The sequence below is a fragment of the Oncorhynchus mykiss genome, chromosome 11, assembly GCF_057628025.1.
Source record: "Oncorhynchus mykiss isolate SJ-2025 chromosome 11, ASM5762802v1, whole genome shotgun sequence".
NCBI lineage: Eukaryota > Metazoa > Chordata > Actinopteri > Salmoniformes > Salmonidae > Oncorhynchus > Oncorhynchus mykiss.
Window position 1 is genome coordinate 79389286 of NC_143032.1, and position 19472 is coordinate 79408757.

The 19472-nt window shown below is 46.1% G+C and overlaps 1 protein-coding gene across 1 annotated transcript; it reads right to left on the reverse strand.

The window, feature by feature from the left end:
- Window positions 1-9238: 9238 nt before the first annotated feature.
- LOC118937407 (perforin-1) lies at window positions 9239-11658 on the reverse strand. Its single transcript, XM_036936419.2, has 3 exons — window positions 11314-11658; window positions 10597-10780; window positions 9239-10293 (listed from the first exon to the last, which is right to left on the reverse strand). Exons 2-3 carry the CDS (start codon window positions 10753-10755, stop codon window positions 10033-10035), a joined length of 420 nt encoding a protein of 139 aa, XP_036792314.1. The 5' UTR covers window positions 10756-10780; window positions 11314-11658; the 3' UTR covers window positions 9239-10032.
- Between the last annotated feature and the right edge of the window lie 7814 nt (window positions 11659-19472).

Sequence of the window (19472 nt, forward strand, 5' to 3'; positions counted from 1 at the left end):
TCCACATGGTCCTAAAGCTGCCTCGTTTTGTATCACATTCTAATAGTAATCATAAACATTTTTTATTTCAGATTGTGGGGGGGGCATGTGAAAGTTGTGCCCCTTTCAAATATTCATAGTCTAATATAGTTTATATAGTTTCAACTAAAAGGCAACACTTTTAAAAAACATATTTTTAAACAAAAATGTATTTATTTGATGGCGGCCAAATATTTGATCAAAAACTACAACAGTTAGTTGAATTAGTCTAAATATATGATCATTAGCACATGGTCTGGAGGGCTCTCAGATGTGAATCTTAAATAGAATATATAGCCTAGAATGAAACACATGAGGGACATGGAATCACGTCAACATTAGAGTAGACCACTTTTGCAGCTTCAAAATGACTAAGAAATATATTGTTCATAATGAGTGAAACACAAGATAACACAGTAACACATCACATCATGTTCTTATATATGTGTTGTTGCGTAGTACTTTGTAAATTGCTTCATAATAACATAACAATGGATTTATTACATGGAATAAGGAACAGTCACTATTCCTCTTGTGTCCCGTAAAAAAATCTCTCGGCTCATTGCTATGCGATTAAAATGCAATTACCAAAGTATTATGTCACAACATGCAAATAGAATTTAGTTTTAATACACAGGCACAAGGGGGAGTTTAATGTTAAGTGCTAACAGTAACAACATACAGCTATTAAGTGGAAACTAAATATCCAAAACTGCCTTCTTGAATCAACTACAGCCAAGGTACAGTAGGTAAAAAATTGTTAGTTTGTACTCTGAATAAACTATCAATTTAAATGTGGTAGAGTGTGAAACAAGAACACTTCCCCTCAGATGGACAGGAAGGTCCAAAGTAGTTTTTGCTAAGCATCCAACTTGCTGTTTGCAAATGGCTTTGAATCAAAAACTGTATTGCAGCTTTCAACATTTTCAGTGGCATGTTGAAAGAGTCATACAGTATTTGAGCATCACAACTTATTTATACTTCTCTGTATCATTGGTTAGTTGGTTTGACTTGATTCTGTACACCTGGGGCAATGGACAGTCAGGAGAATGGACATTTACAGAATGTTCAGATAGACTGATCTTCAACATGAAGTTCCAGATATAACCCTGCTGATCTATTTTTTTTAAATCTGATTCTACTGCTTGCATGAATTACTTGATGTGGAATAGAGTTCCATGTAGTCGTGGCTCTATGTCATACTGTGCGTTTCCCATAGTCTGTTCTGGACTTGGGGACAGTGGAGAGACATCTGGTGGCATGTCTTGTGGGGGGTATGCATGGGTGTCTTCGCTGTGTGCTAGTCATTTATAAAGACAGCTCAATGCATCAACGTGTCAATACTTCTCACAAATACAAGTACTGATTGGTTAATCTCTCCTCTACTTGTCCATCTGATCCAGGAAAGATTGGCATGCATATTATTATTGTTAGCTCTCTGTGTACATTTAAGGCCCAGCTGTGCTGTTCTGTTATGGGCCAACTGTAATTTGCCTATGTCCATCTTTGTGGCACTTGACAAAGGGCAACAAAATTAGGGCATGTACACTCTTAGAAAAATGTGTTCCAAATGGGTAATTGGCTGTCCCCTTAGGTCAACCCTTTTTGGTTAGAGGTTTAACTTTTTTGGGTTCCATTTAGAACCCTCAGTGGAAAGGGTTCTACACCGAACCCAAAATGGTTAAACCTGGAACCGAAAGAGTTCCTCCTGAAACCAAAAAGGGTTTTTCAAAGGCTTCTCCTATGAGGGACAGCCGAAGAACCCTTTCAGGTTCTAGATAACGCAGTTTTTTCTAAGAGTGTAGGACTTGCTTTTTTGATAGCCATGTCAAGAAAGCAGAGCAGCGCTTTATTACGGACAGACAGCCCCTTATGTCATGCAATAAAATGCAAATTATTTACTTAAAAATCATACAATGTGATTTTCTGGATTTTTGTTTTAGATTCCGTCTCTCACAGTTGAAGTGTGCCTATGATAAAAATTACAGACCTCTACATGCTTTGTAAGTAGGAGAACCTGCAAAATCGGCAGTGTATCAAATACTTGTTCTCCTCACTGTAGGTATATTATTTGAATAGCATTTGACATGAGATCCTCTCTAAGCTTTACAGGAATATGACTCTGCATACAAACAGCAACTCCACCCCCATCATTTTTTCTGATGATGTGGTAACCAAAGCATTGCTGCCATTTCCCAGAAAGTTATCAATTTCTTTTAACCTTGTTTCCAGACTAATTATGTTAATGATTGTTTTTATTGATTTACTGTGAGGCTTATCAGAGGAAGACATGGCAGTGATATTTATTTTGGAGCAGATAATGGACTTCCTACCAGAACAAACCGCCTCAGTGCTGACAGTAGAACTCAGGTTCATGGGCTCGTGATTACTGCTTACAATATCTGTTCGATTGACAGAGGCATTTCGGGAAGTTAGAGGAAAACACATTTGGTTACTTACATTATAACTTCCAACACTCCTGGGATAATGTACATTTGCAGCAGCACTAAGGCAATTCAGCAGCACAATGGTAGGGATTATCTGAGCAGGGCTTGATATCACAAAAATAATCATTACAATAATGACACATTTCTATATACAAACTTCCTATAGGAGAAATTACGTCATTGTAAAGACAAATGCAATTCCCAATTTCAAAATTATAACGTAATTACCATATTGGTCATGGGGTGATGATGATAAAACAACACTAAAACAGACCTTCATCCTTCATTTAGTAGGATAAAACAGACCTTTTGAAAACAGACCTTCTGAAATGTAGGGGGCAAGTATGTCCTCAACTCCAGAGCAAGGAAAATATCTGGAAGACAATTTATTTATTATTATTATTTATTATTATTATTTTATTATTATTTATTATTTTATTATTATTGGACTCACAAGATAAATAAAAACACCCCTCTCTCAGCCTCTGTCTATCAGCAAGATGTTTGTGGTTGTGCCTTCACTTTCACTGTTGTTGTTTTCTGTGCCTATAATAGGCTTATTGTATTCCATAGAATGCTCTAGTAAGGGACCCAATGGTAGAAATGCATGTGCTAGATCTGTTGTAACACAAAAAAATATTATACAATATATTTTTAAAGAAACAAGATTCGGGATAGGGGCACTATAGGACATGTCAACAACATTCTATGATAGGCACTGTATATGAACACAGGCTACTGCAGTGTGTAGCATAGTGTACTTCAGAATGTACCACACGTCGCCAGGGCACTGGGATGATTACCAGAAAATTACAGATACCGACACTGCTGTGATCTTACCGACACTGCCCTGCCCTTACCAACACTGCTGTGATCTTACCGACACTGCCCTGCTCGTACCGACACTGTCCTGCTCTTACCGACACTGCTGTGATCTTACCGACACTGCTGTGATCTTACCGACACTGCCCTGCTCTTACCGACACTGCTGTGATCTTACCAACACTGCTGTGATCTTACCGACTGCCCTGCTCTTACCGACACTGCTGTGATCTTACCGATACTGCCCTGCTCTTACCGACACTGCTGTGAACTTACCGACACTGCTGTGATCTTACCGACACTGCCCTGCTCTTACCTACACTGCCCTGCTCTTACCTACACTGCCCTGCTCTTAAAGACACTGCCCTGCTCTTACCGACACTGCCCTGCTCTTACTTACCGACACTGCCCTGCTCTTACCTACACTGCCCTGCTCTTAAAGACACTGCCCTGCTCTTACCGACACTGCCCTGCTCTTACTTACCGGCACTGCTGTGATCTTACCGACACTGCTGTGAACTTACCGACACTGCCCTGCCCTTACCGGCACTGCTGTGATCTTACAGACACTGCCCTGCTCTTACCGACACTGCCCTGCTCTTACCGACACTGCCCTGCTCTTACCGACACTGCTCTGCTCTTACCGATGCTCTTACCGACACTGCCGTGCTCTTACCGACACTGCCCTGCTCTTACCGACACTGCTGTGATCTTACCGACACAGCCCTGCTCTTACCGACACTGCCCTGCTCTTACCTACACTGCTGTGACACTGCTGTGATCTTACCGACACTGCCCTGCTCTTACCGACACTGCTGTGATCTTACCGATACTGCCCTGCTCTTACCGACACTGCTGTGATCTTACCGATACTGCCCTGCTCTTACCGACACTGCTGTGAACTTACCGACACTGCCCTGCTCTTACCGACACTGCTGTGAACTTACCGACACTGCCCTGCTCTTACCGACACTGCTGTGATCTTACCGACACAGCCCTGCTCTTACCGACACTGCCCTGCTCTTACCTACACTGCTGTGACACTGCTGTGATCTTACCGACACTGCCCTGCTCTTACCGACACTGCTGTGATCTTACCAACACTGCCCTGCTCTTACCGACACTGCTGTGATCTTACCGATACTGCCCTGCTCTTACCTACACTGCCCTGCTCTTACAGACACTGCCGTGCTCTTACCTACACTGCCCTGCTCTTACAGACACTGCCCAGGGCCTTACCGACACTGCTGTGATCTTACCGACACTGCTGTGATCTTACCGACACTGCCCTGCTCTTACCGACACTGCCCTGCTCTTACCGACACTGCCTCGCTCTTACCGACACTGCCCTGCTCTTACAGACACTACTGTGATCTTACCAACACTGCCCCGCTCTTACAGACACTGCCCTGATATTACCGACACTGCCCTGCTCTTACCAACACTGCCCTGCTCTTACCGACACTGCCCTGCAGTGATCTTACCGACACTGCCCTGCTCTTACCGACACTGCCCTGCTCTTACCGACACTGCCCCGCTCTTACCGACACTGCCCCGCTCTTACCGACACTGCCCTGCTCTTACAGACACTGCTGTGATCTTACCGACACTGCCCTGCTCTTACCGACACTGCTCTGCTCTTACCGACACTGCTCTGCTCTTACCGACACTGCCCTGGTCTTACCGACACTGCCCTGCTCTTACCGACACTGCTCTGCTCTTACCGACACTGCTCTGCTCTTACCGACACTGCCCTGGTCTTACCGACACTGCCCTGCTCTTACCGATGCTCTTACCGACACTGCCGTGCTCTTACCAACACTGCCCTGCTCTTACCGACACCGCCCTGCTCTTACCAACACTGCTCTGCTCTTACCGACACTGCCCTGGTCTTACCGACACTGCCCTGATCTTACCGACACTGCTGTGATCTTACCAACACTGCCCTGCTCTTACCGACACTGCTGTGAACTTACCGACACTGCCCTGCTCTTACCGACACTGCTGTGATCTTACCGATACTGCCCTGCTCTTACCTACACTGCCCTGCTCTTACCTACACTGCCCTGCTCTTACAGACACTGCCCTGCTCTTACCTACACTGCCCTGCTCTTACAGACACTGCCCTGCTCTTACCAACACTGCCCTGCTCTTACCAACACTGCCCAGGCCTTACCGACACTGCCGTGCTCTTACCTACACTGCCCTGCTCTTACAGACACTGCCCAGGGCCTTACCGACACTGCTGTGATCTTACCGACACTGCTGTGATCTTACCAACACTGCCCCGCTCTTACAGACACTGCCCTGATCTTACCGACACTGCCCTGCTCTTACCAACACTGCCCTGCTCTTACCGACACTGCCCTGCAGTGATCTTACCGACACTGCCCTGCTCTTACCGACACTGCTGTGAACTTACCGACACTGCCCTGCTCTTACCGACACTGCTGTGATCTTACCGATACTGCCCTGCTCTTACCTACACTGCCCTGCTCTTACCTACACTGCCCTGCTCTTACAGACACTGCCCTGCTCTTACCTACACTGCCCTGCTCTTACAGACACTGCCCTGCTCTTACCAACACTGCCCTGCTCTTACCAACACTGCCCAGGCCTTACCGACACTGCCGTGCTCTTACCTACACTGCCCTGCTCTTACAGACACTGCCCAGGGCCTTACCGACACTGCTGTGATCTTACCGACACTGCTGTGATCTTACCAACACTGCCCCGCTCTTACAGACACTGCCCTGATCTTACCGACACTGCCCTGCTCTTACCAACACTGCCCTGCTCTTACCGACACTGCCCTGCTCTTACCGACACTGCCCCGCTCTTACCGACACTGCCCTGCTCTTACAGACACTGCTGTGATCTTACCGACACTGCCCTGCTCTTACCGACACTGCCCTGGTCTTACCGACACTGCCCTGCTCTTACCGATGCTCTTACCGACACTGCCGTGCTCTTACCAACACTGCCCTGCTCTTACCGACACTGCCCTGATCTTACCGACACTGCTGTGAACTTACCGACACTGCCCTGCTCTTACCGACACTGCTGTGATCTTACCGATACTGCCCTGCTCTTACCTACACTGCCCTGCTCTTACAGACACTGCCGTGCTCTTACCTACACTGCCCTGCTCTTACAGACACTGCCCAGGGCCTTACCGACACTGCTGTGATCTTACCGACACTGCTGTGATCTTACCGACACTGCCTCGCTCTTACCGACACTGCCCTGCTCTTACAGACACTGCTGTGATCTTACCAACACTGCCCCGCTCTTACAGACACTGCCCTGATATTACCGACACTGCCCTGCTCTTACCAACACTGCCCTGCTCTTACCGACACTGCCCCGCTCTTACCGACACAGCCCCGCTCTTACCGACACTGCCCCGCTCTTACCGACACTGCCCCGCTCTTACCGACACTGCCCTGCTCTTACAGACACTGCTGTGATCTTACCGACACTGCCCTGCTCTTACCGACACTGCTCTGCTCTTACCGACACTGCTCTGCTCTTACCGACACTGCCCTGGTCTTACCGACACTGCCCTGCTCTTACCGATGCTCTTACCGACACTGCCGTGCTCTTACCAACACTGCCCTGCTCTTACCGACACCGCCCTGCTCTTACCAACACTGCTCTGCTCTTACCGACACTGCCCTGGTCTTACCGACACTGCCCTGATCTTACCGACACTGCTGTGATCTTACCAACACTGCCCTGCTCTTACCGACACTGCTGTGAACTTACCGACACTGCCCTGCTCTTACCGACACTGCTGTGATCTTACCGATACTGCCCTGCTCTTACCTACACTGCCCTGCTCTTACCTACACTGCCCTGCTCTTACAGACACTGCCCTGCTCTTACCTACACTGCCCTGCTCTTACAGACACTGCCCTGCTCTTACCAACACTGCCCTGCTCTTACCAACACTGCCCAGGCCTTACCGACACTGCCGTGCTCTTACCTACACTGCCCTGCTCTTACAGACACTGCCCAGGGCCTTACCGACACTGCTGTGATCTTACCGACACTGCTGTGATCTTACCAACACTGCCCCGCTCTTACAGACACTGCCCTGATCTTACCGACACTGCCCTGCTCTTACCAACACTGCCCTGCTCTTACCGACACTGCCCTGCTCTTACCGACACTGCCCCGCTCTTACCGACACTGCCCTGCTCTTACAGACACTGCTGTGATCTTACCGACACTGCCCTGCTCTTACCGACACTGCTCTGCTCTTACCGACACTGCCCTGCTCTTACCGACACTGCCCTGCTCTTACCGATGCTCTTACCGACACTGCCGTGCTCTTACCAACACTGCCCTGCTCTTACCGACACTGCCCTGATCTTACCGACACTGCTGTGATCTTACCAACACTGCCCTGCTCTTACCGACACTGCTGTGAACTTACCGACACTGCCCTGCTCTTACCGACACTGCTGTGATCTTACCGATACTGCCCTGCTCTTACCTACACTGCCCTGCTCTTACCTACACTGCCCTGCTCTTACAGACACTGCCCTGCTCTTACCTACACTGCCCTGCTCTTACAGACACTGCCCTGCTCTTACCAACACTGCCCTGCTCTTACCAACACTGCCCAGGCCTTACCGACACTGCTGTGATCTTACCGACACTGCTGTGATCTTACCGACACTGCCCTGCTCTTACCGACACTGCCCTGCTCTTACCGACACTGCCCCGCTCTTACCGACACTGCCCTGCTCTTACCGACACTGCCCTGCTCTTACCGACACTGCTGTGATCTTACCGACACTGCCCTGCTCTTACCTACACTGCCCTGCTCTTACCTACACTGCCCTGCTCTTACAGACACTGCCCTGCTCTTACCTACACTGCCCTGCTCTTACAGACACTGCCCTGCTCTTACCAACACTGCCCTGCTCTTACCAACACTGCCCAGGCCTTACCGACACTGCTGTTATCTTACCGACACTGCCCTGCTCTTACCGACACTGCCCTGCTCTTACCGACACTGCCCTGCTCTTACCGACACTGCCCCGCTCTTACCGACACTGCCCTGCTCTTACAGACACTGCTGTGATCTTACCGACACTGCCCTGCTCTTACAGACACTGCCATGATCTTACCGACACTGCCCTGCTCTTACCGATGCTCTTACCGACACTGCCGTGCTCTTACCAACACTGCCCTGCTCTTACCGACACTGCTGTGATCTTACCGACACTGCCCTGCTCTTACCGACACTGCCCTGCTCTTACCAACACTGCTGTGATCTTACCGACACTGCCCTGCTCCTACCGATACTTTCCTGCTCTTACCGACACTGCCCTGCTCTTGCCGACACTGCCCTGCTCTTACCAACACTGCCCTGCACTTACCGACACTGCCCTGCTCTTACCGACACTGCCCTGCTCTTACCGACACTGCCCCGCTCTTACCGACACTGATGTGATCTTACCGACACTGCCCTGCTCTTACCGACACTGCCCTGCTCTTACAGACACTGCCCTGATCTTACCAACACTGCCCTGCTCTTACCGACACTGCCCTGCTCTTACCGACACTGCCCTGCTCTTACCGACACTGCCCTGATCTTACCGACACTGCCCTGCATCTGAAATTATATAGATTTATCAAAACTGCTGCAGGAATTTGTCTTACCTTGCAGGAATAAATCAATCCTGCAGGAATTGACCTTGTCCTGCAGGAATTTTTTTTTTTAAACATGCAGGATCTGTAGGATTTTAGAAATTCCTGCAGGACAATACAAACAGGAGTCCTACAGAGGAGTAGGCATAACTTCTGACAGTTATCAACATTAGTCCTGCACAATTCCTTCACAGAGGCACAAATTCCTGCAGGAGTCACAGACAAATATTAGGAGAAAACCTAAACACTTCATGGTGATAAAAGAAAGAACCAAATTGAGAGCATTATGCTGAAAAACAGTTGTTTTATTGATGTCTAAACTGAGGACCATGAGATCAGAGTGAGGAGGAGGGGGAAACTAGGTACATGTGTCTGTTGTGATTCAGAACACAGTTTAGAGCTGTGTCTAGGGGACTCAAAGAGGAGCACGTTTTGGGTTATGCCCTAGCACTCCACTAACACACTTGATTCAACTAATCAAGTCATCATCAAGCCTTTAGTTGAAACAGGTGTGTTAGTGCCCAGGACCGGGATTGGGAAACGCTGGTGTTGAGGGTGTTTGGAATCAGAGTGAGGTCAGAGTTTTGACAGATTGTTGTGGATGAGAAGTGGGACATTACTCTAGGCTTGGGGTGTAGGAGTAGTACAGGGTCTACTGTAGAGGCTCTAGGGTGTAGGAGTAGTACAGGGTCTACTGTAGGGGCTCTAGGGTGTAGGAGTAGTACAGGGTCTACTGTAGGGGCTCTAGGGTGTAGGAGTAGTACAGGGTCTACTGTAGAGGCTCTAGGGTGTAGGAGTAGTACAGGGTCTACTGTAGGGTCTCTAGGGTGTAGGAGTAGTACAGGGTCTACTGTAGGGACTCTAGGGTGTAGGAGTAGTACAGAGTCTTCTGTAGAGGCTCTAGGGTGTAGGAGTAGTGCAGGGTCTACTGTAGGGGCTCTAGGGTGTAGGAGTAGTGCAGGGTCTACTGTGGAGGCTCTAGGATGTAGGAGTAGTGCAGGGTCTACTGTAGAGGCTCTAGGGTGTAGGAGTAGTGCAGGGTCTACTGTAGAGGCTCTAGGGTGTAGGAGTAGTACAGGGTCTACTGTAGGGGCTCTAGGGTGTAGGAGTAATACAGCGTCCCTCCCCTCTTGATGGAGCAGCTATGTTGCCAAGTTCCATTCTTGATGGAGCGCTCGCAGGTCCCCAGCAGGTCGTCGAAGAGCACGTCGGAGTCGTACACCTCCAGCCTCAGCGGGTCGTTCTCACGGACGTTGAAGAAGTTGAAGTCCTCCTTCCACCAGGGGTCATGGTTGTCGGTCTTTACCTCTGTCTTCCCACCGTAGCCGGCGCCACTGAACACCTGAATTATAATAATGACAATGATTATGACGATAATGATAATAATGATGATAATAATGATAGTGATAATCATCATCATAAACATCATCGTCATCATAAATATCATCATCGTCATGACAATCATCATAAACATAATAACAATCATAATAATAGATTAGATTTATATAAAGCATTTGCCCAGATGCTCAAAGAGTTTCATATAGCTTCCACCACAAATGTGTATCACCCAGACATTTGGCACCAGACAGATCACAACACATCAGCTATCATGGTGGACAGGTGACTCAGGTGAGGAGAGATTTACCTTGACGTAGGCATCAGGGGTCTGGAACAAGCCGCTGTTCAGGTCGCTGGCTCTGAGGTTGAACACCTTGAGGACCTTACGTTCCTCTGCTGCATAGATCTGGACCACAGCCAGAACACACACCACCAGCAGGCACCACAGAAGAGAGGAGGAGGACATGCCTCTCAGTCAGATAGGGATTGATCTGTGGAGGGAAGAGAGAGAGAGAGAGAGGGGGGGGAGTGATAAAGAGAGAGAGAGTGAGAGAGACGGGGGAGAGGCAGAGATGGGGGGTGGGAGGCAGAGAGAGAGTGCGGGGGTGAGAGTGAGAGAGAGAGAGAGAGAGAGAGAGAGAGAGAGATGGGGGGTGGGAGGCAGAGAGAGAGTGCGGGGGTGAGAGTGAGAGAGAGAGAGAGAGACGGGGGAGAGGCAGAGATGGGGGGGTGGGAGGCAGAGAGAGAGTGCGGGGGTGAGAGTGAGAGTGAGAGAGACAGGGGAGAGGCAGAGATGGGGGGTGGGAAGCAGAGAGAGAGACAGGGGAGAGGCAGAGGTGGGGGGGGAAGAGAAACAAATGAAAAGATAGAAAAAGTCAGAAGAAGAGAGGAAAGACTTGATATATCAGGACATGACGTGGAAACAACGTTGATTCAACCAGTTTTTGCCCAATGAGTTCTTTACATTATGTTCATTTTCAAATATAATACATTATAAAATAAACTCTCGGTAGGGTCATAATACCTGTGTTCTGTAGAGTCTGGGGACGAGCGTCTGTCTGTGTGTCTGTCTCTGTGTCTGTCTGTGTGTCTCAGGGGAACCACTGACTGTTTTCCTATGCCCTCTCACTGTTTATAAATGGCACTCCACAGGTGGCTTGTTCTCAGTGATGCCTCAACCAATGAGATGACAGTCTGCGTTGCCAAATAACAGCAACACCTACAGGTATTATTATCCTCTGACGCTGATAAAATGAAGGCCAGACTTTTGAATTAACACTTTGAGAGCTAGTTTCCCTGCCCAATGAGTGAGGAAAACGTTGCTAACTGTCGAGTGGCGCAGCGGTCTAAGGCACTGCATCTCAATGCTAGATGCGTCACTACAGACCCTGGTTTGATCCCGACTGTATCACAACCGGCCGTGATCAGGAGTCTCATAGGGCGACACAATTGGCCCAGCATTGTCCGGGTTAGGGGAGGGTTTGGCCGGGGTAAGACATCATTGTAAAATAAGAATATGTTCTTAAAACCTCTTTGGGCTAGATGTGCCGCTAGCGACCCACCTCGACAACATCCGGTGAAATTGCAGAGCGCGAAATTCAAATTACAGAAATAGTAATATATAACAGTCATGAAATACAAGTGCCATACATCAGTTGAAAGCTTAACTTCTTGTTAATCCAGCCGCTGTGTCAGATTTCAAAAAGGCATTACGGCGAAAGCACACCATGCGATTATCTAAGGACAGCGCCCAGCACACAAAAGCATTAAAAACATTTTCCAACCAGGCAGATGCGCAACGAAAGTCAGAAATAGCGATAAAATAAATGCCTTACCTTTGAAGATCTTCTTCTGTTGGCACTCCAAAAGGTCCCAGCTACATCACAAATGGTTATTTTGTTCAATAAAGTCCTTCTTTATATCCCAAAAATTCAGTTTCCCTCCTTCAAAATGCATATAAAATCAATCACAAACGTTACCAATAAACTTCTCCAAACAAACAATTTAAGACGGAGGATTGTTATTGTCTTTACCGGAGATAAACAACAAAGTAAGCGCATTCACCAGTCCGCGTAACTAACACTACAGCCAAAATGGGAGCCACTTAGAAAAACTACAAATTCTAGCAAATTTTTCCAAAAACAAGCCTGAACCTCTTTCTAAGGACTGTTGACATCTAGTGGAAGCCCTAGGAACTGCAATCTGGGAGGTTTTCCCTTCATATTCAAAATGACAGCCATAGGAATCAATGGTGGGCTGAATTTTTGTTTTTCTGGATGGTTTGTTCTCTGAGTTTTAATCAGTTATGTTATACTCACAGACATTATCTTAACAGTTTTAGAAACTTTAGAGTGTTTTCTATCCAAATCCACCAATTACATGCATATCCTAGCTTCTGGGCCTGAGTAACAGGCAGTTTACTTTGGGCACGTTTGTCATCCAGACGTCAAAATACTGCCCCCTAGCCCAAAGAGGTTTTAACTGACTTGCCTAGTTAAATTTTTAAAATAAAAAAATCCTTGCTTCTTTATCTTCTCAATTCCTCTCAAAACTCTGAAGCTGGAGTCTTATATCTCCCTCTCTAACTTTAAGCATCAGCTGTCTGAGCAGCTTACCGATCACTGTACCTGTACACAGCCAATCTGTAAATAGCACACCCAACTACCTCATCCCCATATTATTACTTACCCTTTTGCTCTTTTGCACCCCAGTATCTCGACTTGCATCATCATCATCATCTGCACATCTATCCCTCCAGTATTATTACTAAATTGTAATTATTTTCACCTCTAGGGCCTATTTATGGCCTACCTCCCTCCTCTTCTATATTTGCACACACTGTACATAGATTTTTTATATTTTTCTGTTCTTTTATGTTATTAACTGTACGTCTGTTTATGTGTAAATGTGTTGTTTTTGTCCCACTGCTTTGCTTTATCTTGGCCAGGTCGCAGTTGTAAATGAGAACTTGTTCTCAACTGGCCTACCTGGTTAAATAAAGGTGTTCTCAACTGGCCTACCTGGTTAAATAAAGGTGATATAAAATGTAAAGAAATAAAAAAGCTCAATGGAGGAAGAGAACCATGGGACCTTGGACCCTCTACTCTCTGCCAGTACACTTTAAGGGGAACTGAGGAAACAACAGCATAGGAAGCAAGGATTTTGACAGCTAGTGCTGTTTTCAGACACAGCCCAATAAGAGGTCCTGTCCATCTTTTTCTGCTATTGGCCTGTAGCGATGGGACTTAGGAACTGGGTGACACATTCCTTATTACCTTGTTTTACAATGGGTGGGTTAGTTCCTCAATTCTGATTGGTTGAAAGCGCATTCCAGCCAGTGTCTATTCCAGAAGTTACCACCGGCTAAATCTATGATGTTGAAAGGCCTATTTACTCTGTTCCATCTGACTGCACAATCCACTGTCTCATCAGCCCAGCCAGGCAATTTATAAACTTGATCTCCACTATATAAAGCATCTGGACATTGTCTCACATTTCTTTTAGGCTAACATTTCATTTTCAACATCAGAGATTTGTATAAACCTTTCTTGTCCGTCTCTGACATTTGCAACATTGCTCTGAACAACAGTGTCCTGACGAGAAAACACATTTCCCTAGAAAACAGCTTAAGCAAATTCAAATGCAGCTTAAACCGCATCAGATTACCTGATGTTGAGTTTGTTGTTTGCTTATGTAGGATTAAACATCAGATTGGCTTTTTAGCTTGTTTTTTTTAATCTCTTGGCAGGAGAGGGTGTGACTGCTTCCCAAATGGCATCCTATTCTCTTTGTACACTACTTTTGACCAGGGTGCATAGTAGTGCACTATATAAGGAAAAGGGTGGCATTTGGGATGCACTCTGTGTTCATATTGGTTGCTAGATACCACTGGGAACAAACCACATGTGGTTTAATATGAGCGTATTCTGCATGCCACGGGGGCTTTATAAAGTGGCACGAGGCCTTCGGATAACTGGGGTAACCATGAGACAGGCACATCAGGTTAATGTTAACTAGCTGGCTCATCGTTGCCCATGAAAGTAAGGTAGGCTAGCGAGCAAGGATTTTAGACAGGAGCCTAGGACAACAAAATATTAAATTGTGAACAGGTCAACATTCACAAAGCTGCTGGGCCAGATGGATTATCAGGATGTGTACTCAAAGCATGCGCAGACCAACTGGCAAGTGTCTTCCCTGACATTTTCAAACTCTCCCTGACCGAATATGTAATACCTACATGTTTCAAGCACACTACCATAATCCCTGTGCCCAAGGAAGTGAAGGTAACCTGACTAAATGATTACCGCCCCGTGGCACTCACGTCGTAGCCATGAACTGCTTTGAAAGGCTGGTCATGGCTCACATCAGCAGCATCCTCCCGGACACCCTAGACACACTCAAATTTGCATACCGCCCCAACAGATCCACAGATGACACAATCTCAATCTCACTCCACACTGCCCTTTCTCACCTGGACAAAAGGAACACCTATGTGAGAATGCTGTTCATTGACTACAGCTCAGCGTTCAACACCATAGTGCCCGCGAAGCTCATCACTAAGCTAAGGACTCTGGGACTAAACACCTGCCTCTGCAACTGGATCCTGGACTTCCTGACGGGCCGCCCCCAGGTGTTAAGAGTAGGCAACAACACATCTGCCATGCTGATCCTTAACACTGGGCCCCTCAGGGGTGTGTACTTAGTCCCTTCCTGTACTCTCTGTTCACCCACGACTGCATGGCCAAACACGACTCCAACACCATCATTAAGTTTGCTGATGACACAACAGTGGCCTGATCACCGACAACAATGAGACGGCCTATAGGGATGAGGTCAGAGAACTGTCAGTGTGATGCCAAGACAACAACCTCTCCCTTAATAATTAATGTGAGCAAGACAAAGGAGCTGATCGTGGACTACAGGAAAAGGCAGGCCGAACAGTCCCCCTTTAACATCGACGGGGCTGTAGTGGAGCGGGTCAAGAGTTTCAAGTTCCTTGGCGTCCACATCCCCAACGAACTATCATAGTCCAAACATACCAAGACAGTCATGAAGAGGGCACGACAAAACCTTTTCCCCCTCAGGAGACTGGAAAAACTTGGCACGGGTCCTCAGATCCTCAAAGGTTACACAGCTGCACCATCGAGAGCATCCTGACCGGTTGCATTGCCGCCTGGTATGGCAACTGCTGACCACAAGGCGGTACAGAGAGTAATGTGAACGGCTCAGTACATCACTGGGGCCAAGCATTACATTGACCCCGATCCCTTTTGTGCACTGCTGCTGCTCGCTGTTTATTACCTATGCATAGTCACCCCCACCTACACTACCGATCAAAAGTTTGGGGTCACTAAGAAATGTTCTTGTTTTTGAAAGGAAATCACATTTTTGGTCCATAACAAATTGATCAGAAATACAGTGTAGACATTGTTAATCTTGTAAACTGAAAAAGTTTGGGCACCCCTCTGAGGCTGCATAATAATTTACTCTGTCGTCACAGAAAATGATCACAGTGGCATGCCATTGATTTTCTAATAAAAGCTGAGTACTGGGGTATTGTCGAGACAAAGATTTTTAGTGTAGCAATATTAAGTTGTATGAAATTAAATCAGACGTGAAAAATAGGCTATGCAAAAATGTGGGCGCCCTTGTCATTCTGTTGATTTGAATACCTGTAACTACTTAGCACTGATTAATTGGAACACACAATTGGTTTTGTGAGCTCATTAAGCTTTGAACTTCATAGACAAGTGCATCCAATCATGAGAAAAGGTATTTAAGGTGGCCAATTGCAAGTTGTTGTTCTCTTTGACTCTCCTCTGAAGAGTGTCAACATGGGGGCCTCAAAACAACTCTCAAATGACCTGAAAACCAAGATTGTTCAACATTATGGTTTAAAGGAAGGCTACAAAAAGCTATCACTGAGATTTAAGCTGTCAGTGTCCACTGTGAGGAACATAGTGAGGAAATGGAAGACCACAGGCACAGTTCTTGTTAAGGCCAGAAGTGGCAGGCCAAGTAAAATATCAAAGAGGCAAAGGTGAAGGATGGTGAGAACGGTCAAAAACAGCCCACAGACCACCTCCAAAGACCTACAACATAATCTTGCTGCAGATGGTGTCACTGTACATCGTTCAACAATTCAGCGCACTTTGCACAAGGAGAAGCTGTATGGGAGAGTGATGCGGAAGAAGCCTTTTCTGAACACACGCCACAGAGTCGCTTGAGGTATGCAAACACACATTTGAACAAGCCAGCTTCATTTTGGAATAAGGTGCTGTGGACTGATGAAACAAAGATTGAGTTATTTGGTCATAACAAGGGACATTATGCATGGCGGCAAAAGAACACAGCGTTCCAAGAAAAACACTTGCTGCCCACAGTAAAGTTTGGTGGGGGTTCCATCATGCTGTGGGGCTGTGTGGCCAGTGCCGGTACTGGGAATCTTGTTAAAGTTGAGGGTCGCATGGATTCCACTCAATATCAGCAGATTCTTGGGAATAATGTTGAAGAATCAGTCACAAAGTTGAAGTTACACCGGGGCTGGATATTTCAACAAGACAACGACCCAAAACACTGCTCAAAATCTACCCGGTCATTTACGCAGAGGAGCAAGTATAATGTTCTGGAATGGCCATCCCAGTCCCAAGACCTGAATATCATTGAGAATCTGTGGGATGATTTGAAGCGGCCTGTCCATGCTCGGCAACCATCAAACCTAACTGAACTGGAGATGTTTTGTAAGGAGGAATGGTCCAAAATACCTTCATCCAGAATCCAGACACTCATTAGAGGCTATGAGAAGCGTCTAGAGGCTGTTATTTTAGCAAAAGGAGGCTCTACAAAATATTGATGTGATTTTTCTATTGGGGTGCCCAAATTTATGCACCTGTCTAATTTTGTTTTGATGCATATTGCACAAATATTACTGTGTCCATCAGTTATTTGATAGATCAAAATGAAATTGCTGATTCAAACACCCAAGTATTTATAAATGGAAATCATGGAAATTGTCAGGTGTGCCCAAACTTTTTCATACGACTGTAGCTGAAAACAGCAGATTTGTATTGGATTATCTACGTAGGCGTACAGAGGCCCATTATCAGCAATGGCACAGTGTGTAAGGTGATTCAAGTTTGTCATTTGAAAAGTCTAATTGATCCTTAGAAAACCCTTTTGCAATTATGTTAGCACAGCTGAAAACTGGTCTACATTTGTTGTATTCGGCTCATTTGACAAATAAGGTTTGATTTGATTTGGAATGAGAAAGCCATATAACAGATGAGGGGTCAGACAATGGAGGGGTAGGTCTAGATACTCTAGCTGAGTATTGTTGGATTAGAGTAGTTGATGAAGGGGCTCTATGCTAGGCTAGGGGCTCTAGGGTGTAGGAGTAGTACAGGGTCTACACTAGAGGCTCTAGGGTGTAGGAGTAATACAGGATCTACTGTAGGGGCTCTGCATGAACGCACAGAGAGAGAGAGAGAGAGAGAGAGTGAGAGGGAGAGAGGAATCAGAACCACGGACTGCCATGGCTGATTGGACTAAATTGTTTTTAGTTGTCATTGTATTAGACTAAGCAGAGGTGATTTGATAATGTTGAAACTGTGCTGGAATAGTGGAGGCAGCTCCTGTTTTCTTTGAGACTTAAGGAAACTCTCCGTGGTTCTAAATCAATAGTTGTTTAGTAGTCCAAAAATGTCAAATACTAACTTGCTTGACCCTGCTGCAGTAGGTCATGGAGCTGTTTGTTACATGCAATATGTTTTGTGGACTTCACTGGATAGAGGTCGCTCTCTGGTTTTAAGATGAAACAAATGTGTGGTTGAATTCATTCTTTCCCTGTGTCTTCTTATTGTATCGGTCTTCAGGCCAATATATGAGGGCCGCAAGGCATATGAACTAACAGGTTATAGAGCAAACAACGCAATTATCACAACACATACAGTTGAAGTCGGAAGTTTACATACACTTAGTTTGGAGTCATTAAAACTCCTTTTTCAACCACTCCACAAATGTCTTGTTAACAAACTGTAATTTTGTCAAGTTGGTTAGGACATCTACTTTGAACATGACACAAGTCATTTTTCCAACAATTGTTTACAGACAGATTATTTCACTTATAATTCACTGTATCACAATTCCAGTGGGTTAGAAGTTTACATACACTAAATTGACTGTGCCTTTAAACAGCTTGGAAAATTCCAGAAAATTCTGATAGGCTAATTGACACTATTTGAGTCAATTGGAGGTGTACCTGTGGATGGATGTCAAGGCCCACCTTCAAACTCAGTGTCTCTTTGCTTGACATCGTGGGAAAATCAAAAGAAATCAGCCAAGACCTCAGTTAAACATTTTAGACCTCCACAAGTCTTGTTCATCAATGGGAGCAATTTCCAAATGCCTGAAGGTACCATGTTCATTTGTACAAACAATAGTATGCAAGTATAAACACCATGGGACCACGCAGCCGTCATACCGCTCAGAAAGGAGACACGTTCTGTCTCCTAAAGATGAACGTACTTTGGTGCAAAAAGTGCAAATCAATCCCAGAACAACAGCAAAGGACCGTGTGAAGATGCTGGAGGAAACAGGTACAAAAGTATCTATATTGACATAACCTGAAAGGCCGCTCCGCAAGGAAGAAGACACTGCTCCAAAACCACCATAAAAAAAGCCAGACTATGGTTTGCAACTGGGGACAAAGTACTTTTTGGAGAAATGTCCTCTGGTCTGATGAAAAAAAATAGAGCTGTTTGGCCATAATGACCATCGTTATGTTTGGAGGAAAAAAAGGGGAGGCTTGCAAGCCGAAGAACACCATCCCAACCGTGAAGCACGGGGGTGGCAGCATCATGTTGTGGGGGTGCTTTGCTGCAGGAGGGACTGATGTACTTCACAAAATAGATGGAATCATGAGGGAGGACAATTATGTGGACATATTGAAGCAACATCTCAAGACATCAGTCAGGAAGTTAAAGCTTGGTTGCAAATGGGTCTTCCAAATATACAATGACCCCAGGCATACTTCCAAAGTTGTGGCAAAATGGCTTCGGGACAACAAAGTCAAGGTATTGGAGTGGCCATCACAAAACATGGACCTCAACCCTATACAAAATTTGTAAGCAGAACTGAAAAAACGTGTGCGAGCCAGGAGGCCTACAATCTTGACTCAGTTACACC

Bases quoted from the DNA above. Each gene is read 5' to 3' on its own strand.
- LOC118937407 (XM_036936419.2), bottom strand. From the start codon at position 10,755: ATGTCCTCCTCCTCTCTTCTGTGGTGCCTGCTGGTGGTGTGTGTTCTG. The intron at 10,294-10,596 runs GTAAATCTCTCC...ATTATAATTCAG, and splicing joins CCCCTGATGCCTACGTCAAG to GTGTTCAGTGGCGCCGGCTA.